Source organism: Ciona intestinalis, unplaced genomic scaffold, assembly GCF_000224145.3.
Source record: "Ciona intestinalis unplaced genomic scaffold, KH HT000397.1, whole genome shotgun sequence".
In the NCBI taxonomy this organism is placed as follows: domain Eukaryota; kingdom Metazoa; phylum Chordata; class Ascidiacea; order Phlebobranchia; family Cionidae; genus Ciona; species Ciona intestinalis.
Window position 1 is genome coordinate 1 of NW_004190718.1, and position 9,107 is coordinate 9,107.

Sequence of the window (9,107 nt, forward strand, 5' to 3'; positions counted from 1 at the left end):
AACTGCACAAAACACCTTTCCTGTTGGAACTTACCAACAACGTTAAAACTCTATAAATGCCAAAGATGAACACATTCGCCAATTTAAATAACGGAGGTGCAAAAATTATCGTGAAGGCGATAGCGACCTTGAGCCTCTATTTCTAAAACAAACTAAATTATTAGCCTTCCTTTAGTCTATTTCATTGTCGTCTCATACAATTGGATGTCGCGGAAAACTGGTTCCCACGAAATCTGGTTCCTATCACAGATATAATATATACTAGATGACGCAACTGTCTCGATTGTTGTCGCCGTTTGGAACAACCGCCGCCATCTTGATAAGGTACATGCAACGGAGTTCGTGTGTTGCTTTGTAAACGTTATTGATAGTTAAAGATAAGATTTTATTAGGTTCATGTCGTGTAGACTATACCAAAGCTGTATTGTGTCGGCATTAAGCAAAGGTAAACATTTTTTATCAATTGACTTTATAGAATTATTAAAACTATCACTTATAACGGACTAAATTTTTTTTGTTGTAAAAACTGTGGTATGTAAAATTTACTTAACAAGAACTTCTTCAATGAACCGTGCAACAGTGAACAGTATTTCCAAAACGGAATATTTATGTATTTGTATGTTTGTACTTTTTTTTGTGAAATTAAGAAATATGTATACATATAAACAAATTAAATAACTAACTTCTATTACTATGTATACATATTTATAAAAAAAACACAATAATAATATAAGTGTAATTAAAAACAGTAACAGAACTCTTGGTATTTAAAAAATAAACTACATAAAAATCATTAATTTTTAAATAAAACTAGTTAAGACATTTATTTTCTAATTTTATGACCACGAATTGATATACTGTATTCTTTCCCAAATCAAAAAATCTGATGTTAAGGTACAACTTTGAAATCATTTTTGTAGGGGAAAAGAGGTGGTTATCTGTAACTGAGCATTGGAACATGTGTTCATCAAGGTTAGTAAAATATTTAGATAAATTTAGGTTTTTTAATACTGTTATACCGATAGCATTACAAATTCCTTTTGATTGAGGTAGTTTTCCAGATGTTGTTATGAGCACTCGTTGGACACACTTTTCAGTTTCACGACATACGGCAACAACACTTTCAGATGGTTTAGTTAACCCACCCTGATTTTTTAAATTAAGGAACGTTGAATTTATAGCCTTTTCTTCAGACACCAACGCATCCTGGCAAACGAGGCAAGAGACTCTTTGTAATAATTTTCTGGAAACAAAACCTGCTATATACTGTACCACTTGTTCTTTGTATTCAGATAGTTGTATTATATTTGGAATATCCGTGTAATCATGGTCTTCTTTTAAAGAAGCTTTTTCTTTAATATCATATTTCCTAATAAGACTGGCATTGGTGAGGGTTACATTGTCATGTACTAAATTAATATTGTCAAACAGGTTTAACATAGTTGTTGAATCTCTGGGAGAACAATTTCCAACTGCAACGTTTATGCCACTGCGCATCAACAAGCGCTTATAAGAAGCAGTGAATTGACTTGTTGTTGTATTATTGTTGAACCCTCCTGAACTTCTTATTGCACAAAAAAAAACAATTATAAATGGTCTTGACTAAACTTATATGTTAAAAGGTAATTTAAAATTCCATTGCCTACGAGATCTTCAAAGACATGCTGAGTACTGGTGATGCAAGCAAGAAATCCAATAAACCCGGTTTTGTGACGAGTAAGTAGCATGGACTCCTTTTAAACATTTTTTTAGACACCTAATGTAAGACGAACAATCTTTCAAAAATGTTAGTATTGCGCAATGCGGACTTATAACCAGTTGCCACCGGATTTCTGGAGTTCAGAGTGTCAAAAAGATGGTCAAACATTTGGATAAATTTTACTGTGGCTTCACTGCCTTGGAATTGTTTCAAATTTAAAACTGTGGTACAATATTTGATTGCAACTGCAACACTGTTGCTCAGCGTTTGAGCAGCAAGATTTACTTTCATCTTCTGATTGTACTATTGGATGTGGTCTTTTCTTAGTTTATTGGCTAGTCGCATTCCTTCTCTTGGCTAGATGACAGCATTGCAAAGTGACGGGAAGGTCCATCACAAGTAAGTGACACTACTGTTGCCTCTGTTTCTGACAGTCTCTGAATAGCTACCTTAACAAGATTTCCCCGCTCCTCACCAGTCAATCCATCTACAAAAAAATAACCTATAGGAACTTTCCATGTTTTATTCAGACAAACCGCCATAAACACCAGAGCTTCTTTAGCAACTGGAGCAGAGTCATCTTGTTCAGCATCAGCTCTTAAATCAACATACCCTTCATATTTTGTTCCATTCCAGGAAGCATGCCTTTTTATTGCCATTTCATCCAGCATCAATGCACAAACTACGGGTTTATTTGATGATTGTACATTTGATTGAATGGATGAAAAAGCCAACTCTGTAAATCCTGGTTCAGCAGGGAGTTTCGTGTGCCACTTTCTCACTTGACTAGGATGAGGTAAAGAGAGATTAAAAGATGACAAATTTATAAGCTTTGGTTGAATAAAATTGTAGGGTTAAAGCAAATGGTTTCAATTCTTTAGAATATTTTGTTCCTTTTCCGCATTTGAGTTTCATTCTTTTCAGTAACTGGGCTGATAATAATTGACCGAACTCCTGAATTAGATGTTCTTCACATTTATTACTAATTAAATTTTTACTTTTCAGAGCATTAATGATGGCTTCCATGGACTTCACCTTTATTTCAAGACGTTGAGATTTTCGTTGATACCTTTTTCATTTTTTTCTGCATTACATGTACTTTTTTTGCGAGGTATTGTAGCAGTGATCGTGTAATATGGAAACATTGGTGATGGGTGATTGGTAAGCTTGTGGAGTTTGTGGACTAATTTTTTTTCTTGGAGATTGTCGAGGTTTTGTTGCCTGAAAAAAAAAACAATAATTAAAAAGTTAAAACGAAACGAAATGTATGTTAGAGAAGTAGAATAAAATAGTGATCTTTAGATTTGCTGCTTGCTACTTGTGTAGTGTGTGATTGGTGAAAACTTTCATTTAGAAGACCACTTTTGCTTCACTCCTTTGAAGGAGCAACCCCGTCTTCCATTATATTGATTCATGTCTGCAATGGTAGGCAATATGGTATGTTGGTTGAGATTTTTAAAGTTTTAACAAAGAAAAACACTCCTCTCAATTAGATAGCCCTTGTGGCATTGTAATGGACTTCTTCTTGTATTTTCTTTTAACCTCCCATCATTCTAATAGATTCATATTAGGTTATGAAAATCACCATCTCACAGATTGATTTACTTTACAATTTAACTTGTAGACATGCTACACATGTAGACTGTCCATCTCAAAATTTGTTTCAACAGTTCCGCTGTCTATAGACTGTGTCTTCAGAGGTTCCTCCATGGTAATGGGAGGTTCTCCTGAGGACTTAGTCATGTTTTGATGTGATTCAGTCACTAATGGCATGCCCCTGGGGGTAATCCCAAGTAGTTTTGTTTTCGCATTTTCTGTTTTTGCCTCTCATAAAATCTGGGTAGCCGCATAACTGAGGCAAGTTGCCTCTTGCAGTCCCAATTTCCAAAGGCAGTTATTTAGCTTTCAAAAATATGCATTGTTAAAACTATCAGCTGACAGTCGTGACTGCAGATTTAGGTCGAAAGTCTTCACTGATATAGTTCTAGTTAGTTTTCAAGCTCTTATAGCACGACAAAGTGCATAGATGTAATATATAATGAAAAGGGGTTTTAAATATTAAGTCAACTTTTAGCATAAGGTAATATTTTTAACTTTAGGTGTAGTATGAGATTCTTTAATAATATGTGTTTAGTACTTTTTTAAATGCTTCGGAAATTGTTTGAAGCGAGTTGGAACACAAGTCTCTTTCAGTCTGATTCTAAATCCACTTCTATCAAAACAATTCTCTAGAAAATGATCAGAGCACAGCTTTGAAGAAGATGAAGGCTTTCAATTATCCCTGCGTACATTGGTCACCCAAGCACTTTAGATAACCGGATCTCGAGGAAATCTGAGTAAACGATGTTTGTACTGAGTAAACTATCACTGGTTTGTGCTGTGACGCCCCTAGAAGCTTCCAATAAACTGCATTACTGCACTTACATATCTAACTTTACTCTTGACAAATACCTCTCTTAACATACTTTTTATAACACTTTCCTCATCGCTGCTGCCTTCGTTGTCGCTTCTCGTTCTATTTTTTTGTCTTTTTTTGCAACCAAACGCGCAAGATTGACATCCTCTATAGTCTTTCTTATTAATTTTAGGATTTTCCATAACTTTCTTAAACATTAAATCAACCAATCGGTGTATACTGCTTTGGATTTATTACAAAAAACTGTTATGTCAACAAACTGCAGATTGCTCTGGGTACTGTGTTCCACCTAGCGGCCAACGTTCAATTGGCGACAAGATTTTTCCTTGGCAACTAAGCAAAAGCGTCATCTAGTTTATATTATATCTGTGGTTCCTATCCGCTACTGCGCATGCGAAAATATTGCGGAGCTCATTTTTTATCTGGAATCTAGAAATCTGGTTCCGAACGAAGTTTACTTGGAACTATTCAAGAATATTTGGATACATATATGCATGTTTAGAGGTAGATTTATAGAGGAAATTTAAACCGACCAAAGATAATTTGGTTGCCGTGGAAATTATTCGCATGATTGAACTTATCTGTGAACACTGCTGGTCTGCTACTGGTAGCCTCGTGGTCAAAGATCTATTTTTCGTTGATACTGTAGGTAAGTGAATATTGGTTTTTCTTGTTCTTATTATTAAATCCAACGTCTTTTTATTTTACATCAAATATACTTGATTGGCGATTCAATTAGTGTTGAAGTTTTATTATTCTCCCAGTATAAACCTAATCGGGTAGGATATTCTTTATTAAGAAATAATATTTTATTAGGCATTATGGCAAACGCACACTGTGGCCAATCAAGAATGCACTCACTGTGCATTGATCTTCCACACCCTAAACATGCAACCTGGGAAAAAATAAGAAATTTGAATTGAAATATTTTTAACTTTTATGTAAAAGGGAAGAGCAAAATGTATGTTAAAAACTAATATTTTATTAGGCATTATGGCAAACGCACACTGTGGCCAATCAAGAATGCACTCACTGTGCATTGATCTTCCACACCCTAAACATGCAACCTGGGAAAAAATAAGAAATTTGAATTGAAATATTTTTAACTTTTATGTAAAAGGGAAGAGCAAAATGTATGTTAAAAACTATTAATTTAAACAAGTAAACTAATAAGTTGGAAATTTGTTATATACCATGATAGATGGCTTTTGTTCCTGAGCACCATGAATCTTACAGTTCATACATGTTGAAGACATCCTTTCAGTATCTGCATAAATTTGTAAAATTAATAGACTATGTATGGGCCCTACTAAATTTTCCCTGGAGTCTTACTTTAGCAATTGCTAAAGCGAGTTAAAGATATCGTCAGCAATTGAGTGAATACATGTTTACACGTGTATCTTTGAATTGTTAACACTAACACAGTAGTTTTAGTAACAATTTAATTACCATTCATAGAAAGCAGGTGATTGCCAATCAGTTTTCGATATTTCAAGCAAGAGTTTTCTCTACTTGAAATTTTGGATAAAGGTTTGTTTTCAACAAAATAAGTTGATGCCTAGAAAAAGTATCTTTATTACCAAACTTAGTCAAAAGTCAAAGTAATGGCATTATACAAAAAATACACTTCTTTTTTTATAAAGTTTTTATAAAAACTCACTATTAAACTTAATACTCCACAGTTATGCGAGTCTTGTTGAGGTGGATGTTTCCAAATGCATCCCAGGTTTTTTAGGTTCACACAATGCAGATGACCATTTTTGAGAACTGGTGAAGTTTTATTTTATAGAAAAGTGATTAATTGCAGGTAAAAGAGTTGTGGAGTGGTACCTCAAATTTGATGCTTCTCTTCCCTGTGGATCGTAGATGGTCATGGTGTCTTCATTTACATCATATCCCTACAGTTTTTATGTTACATGTTATAAAAGATTCAAATTTTATGAATTCAATAGCTTACCATAAATATCCAATGACAGCCAGTGTTAAGAGATGTGACCATGTTCTGTCCAACAGACTTTGCTAAGATAATAAATGTGATATTAACAATTTAGTAATTGTTTAAAATTTTTAAATAATTTTTAGGTAGTCCTAATGTGTTGGCATGCCACCAAAGCTCGGTTGCTACCAGCACAGAAACCGCATGCATTTTGGCCTGATTGATGGGAAATAAACATATTACAAGATGTTAAACAACAGCAAAAAATGCAGACACACACCTTCTTTAAACAGAGGAATGACAGGTGCGCATCCATGATCTGCATAATGAATCGACAGATAAAGGGATAAACAAATTACTGACTGTACAGTGGTAAGTTTACCTTATCATCCAACCATGCATTCCATTCCCATTCAGCTGCATTAAAACTTCTGTTGTGAGGATTGTATTGGAACAAACAACTTCCTCTTTTGTTTTATGGTTGTTTGCCCATAACACTTCAACATCTGTTTAAGTGTTTAACAACAAATGCTTTTCACAATGGAACTTTTGCAAAAGAATATTATTACCAGTGTAGTTTTTAGGTGGATATGGGACATTTTTGATAAAGTGTAGCAAATCTGCTGATGGTCCTCTGTTAATAACAACACAAGTTGCAATTTTATTATTTATGTCACCATCATCTATGTCATCACGACCTGTGTCAAAAGGCAAGATTAAAAAAACTGTTTTAAAAATTCTGTATCTCACTTTTCCTTTTTAAGTAAGGCTTTAATTGACAGAAATGTTTTGTTTTAAATTTTCTTTAGTTGCAATATTTTCCAACTGGCATGTAGTATCATTTTTTAACATTGCTGTTATTTTGTAGGGGCCAAACCACTCGTTTTCCAGCTGCAAACCTTAAAATGATAATTTCCTGTAAGTATGGGCTTACTGTGTTTTAAACAGTTTTAGTATGTACTTATTAGTTTCAATTTAAACCTCACCTTTTCTACTGGTTTTTCTCATATTTCGCCGTAAAACCTCGTCGCCTTGCTTAAAATTGAACCTCCTCACCTTTTTATTATTTTTGTTTCATAAGATTTCTTTTGCTTTTCCTGCTCCTTCTGTATGTTTGCTAGTACCTGTTTAGTTGTTTTATTATAATGCTTTGTGTTGCATTACCTCAACTGTAAAACCTACTTTTAAATCAAATTCTTTGCTTTCAGATAAACCCCCTGGGTTGCTCATCGCAATGTCTCGATTAAACATTACCTATCAAATGTACATTATTCACAAAATAACATTAAATAACATTTCGGAAAACGGAACTAACAGAGGTATGCAGTTGCAAGTTATATTACCTGAAATGGTGTACATTTAACTGTTTTTTGAAATGATGCGTTGGCCGAGTATACAATGCGCTAATATGGTCATCCCAATATCATGTTGACTGCAATATGTGGTTATTGAGTTAGTCAATAGAAAAACTTTGGGTTGTGGTTTATTTACCTATTAGTGTATTTATTAATTCCTGCTTTATCACTTGGTTGGTGCGCTCATCTTGACCGTTGGTTTGTGGGTGGTAGGCAGAAGCTATGGATGGTCATCCCACAACATCATGTTGACTGCACTCATCTTGACCGTTGGTTTGTGGGTGGTAGGCAGAAGCTATGGATGGTCATCCCACAATATCATGTTGACTGCAATATGTGGTTATTGAGTTAGTCAATAGAAAAACTTTGGGTTGTGGTTTATTTACCTATTAGTGTATTTATTAATTCCTGCCTTGATCACTTGGTTGGTGCGCTCATCTTGACCGTTGGTTTGTGGGTGGTAGGCAGAAGCTATGGAATGCTTAATTACAAACTTATTAAAAATCTTCTGATTAATCCACAAAATTATTTTTAACTTAAATTGTTATGCATAAATTTAAATAGAAATAATACCTGGTTCACGAATTCTCGACCCTGGTCTGTTATTATGCGACGTGGTGGGCCATAAAGATAAAACATTTCCAATAGAACATCGGCCACGCTTTCAGCTGCTTTACACTAAATACGTGTGGCCTTTCATTATTACGTCATTACATACGCTCCATGTGTTGTAAACCGTGACTGTGGGTTTGCATGTTAAACTGTGGGCAGATTACTGATGATATCATAGCGAACGCACATAAATACAAAACTGCTACATTTGGCGATCCTGCCAGGACCAAAAGAAAGACAGTCTAACAATGGAAACGTCGCGATTAGACAAGTTGGAGGCTTTAACCAGAGGGTTGTTAAAGGAAAACCTTGAACTACGGGGCGAACTGAGAAAATTAAAAGGTCTGGATTCTCGGGTAGAGGTTTTAGAATACCGGATCGAAGGCTTCGAAGAACCGACAGTGAGAGCTGAACCTACGCCACTTAGGCCGGAAGTACCACCTGGAGATTTTAATGGACGAAGTAGTTGGGCACAATACACAATGCATTTTGAAAACATTGATGGGATTCCTTACCAAATGCTTGTACAACTTCCCGCTTCAAGCCTGACAATATTATTACAATTGATCAACAATATTTGGATATCTGGGACCATACCATCAAACTGGAAGCACTCGGTAGTTATACCTCTGTTAAAGCCCGGGAAGCCAAAGAATACTGCTTCGTCTTATCGACCAATATCCTCTACGTCAAGCATGTGCAAAATTATGGATAGACTCGTACTCCGTAGATTAAATTGGTTTCTGGAAAAGGAAAACGTAATCCATAAGTCACAAAGTGGATTTAAAAGTAGACGATCTACCACCGACCACATACTTCACCTTCACAATGACGTGCAGTGTGCCATGGAAAATCGCTCTTCAGTTCTCTGTGTGTTTCTTGACATCGAAAAAGCTTATGACATGGTGTCGAACGAGGGTCTTATATACAAGCTTCATGCCATTGGAATTACTGGTCGAATGCTTCATTTCATATCTTCATTCTTATCAAATCGCACGTTCCAAGTCAAACTGAACAATGAACTTTCCGATATCTTCACCATGGAAAACGGAGTTCCACAAGGTAGTGTTTAAGCCCCATACTATTTAA

The 9,107-nt window shown here is 35.1% G+C and overlaps 1 protein-coding gene and 1 long non-coding RNA gene across 7 annotated transcripts; one reads left to right on the top strand and one right to left on the bottom strand.

Annotated features, from left to right (window-relative positions):
* Positions 1 to 2,106: 2,106 nt before the first annotated feature.
* Positions 2,107 to 2,808, top strand: LOC108950618. The gene is made up of 2 exons (XR_003397168.1): positions 2,107 to 2,495; positions 2,705 to 2,808. It is a non-coding gene; the product is annotated as an uncharacterized LOC108950618 (long non-coding RNA).
* A 2,123-nt stretch (positions 2,809 to 4,931) lies between these two features.
* Positions 4,932 to 7,973, bottom strand: LOC108950617. Of its 6 annotated transcripts, XR_003397166.1 has the most exons (7): positions 7,395 to 7,973; positions 6,434 to 6,749; positions 6,332 to 6,370; positions 6,073 to 6,267; positions 5,946 to 6,013; positions 5,776 to 5,882; positions 4,932 to 5,673 (listed from the first exon to the last, which is right to left on the bottom strand). XR_003397166.1 is itself a non-coding variant. In XM_026839559.1 (5 exons), the coding sequence occupies exons 1-4, from the start codon at positions 7,408 to 7,410 to the stop codon at positions 6,337 to 6,339; spliced, it is 303 nt and encodes a 100-aa protein (XP_026695360.1). In that variant the 5' UTR covers positions 7,411 to 7,973; the 3' UTR covers positions 4,932 to 6,267; positions 6,332 to 6,336. The 6 variants fall into 6 exon arrangements, 1 of the variants encoding a protein (XP_026695360.1); XR_003397167.1 differs by having other exon boundaries at positions 5,776 to 6,267; positions 7,395 to 7,483; positions 7,793 to 7,973; XR_003397165.1 differs by having other exon boundaries at positions 5,776 to 6,013.
* Positions 7,974 to 9,107: the final 1,134 nt, after the last annotated feature.

Coding starts and splice junctions, on each gene's coding strand:
- LOC108950617 (XM_026839559.1), bottom strand. Junction 6,558..6,620: donor TCCACCTAAAAACTACACTG/GTAATAATATTC, acceptor ACACTTAAACAG/ATGTTGAAGTGTTATGGGCA. Junction 6,371..6,433: donor ATGCATGGTTGGATGATAAG/GTAAACTTACCA, acceptor TTCATTATGCAG/ATCATGGATGCGCACCTGTC.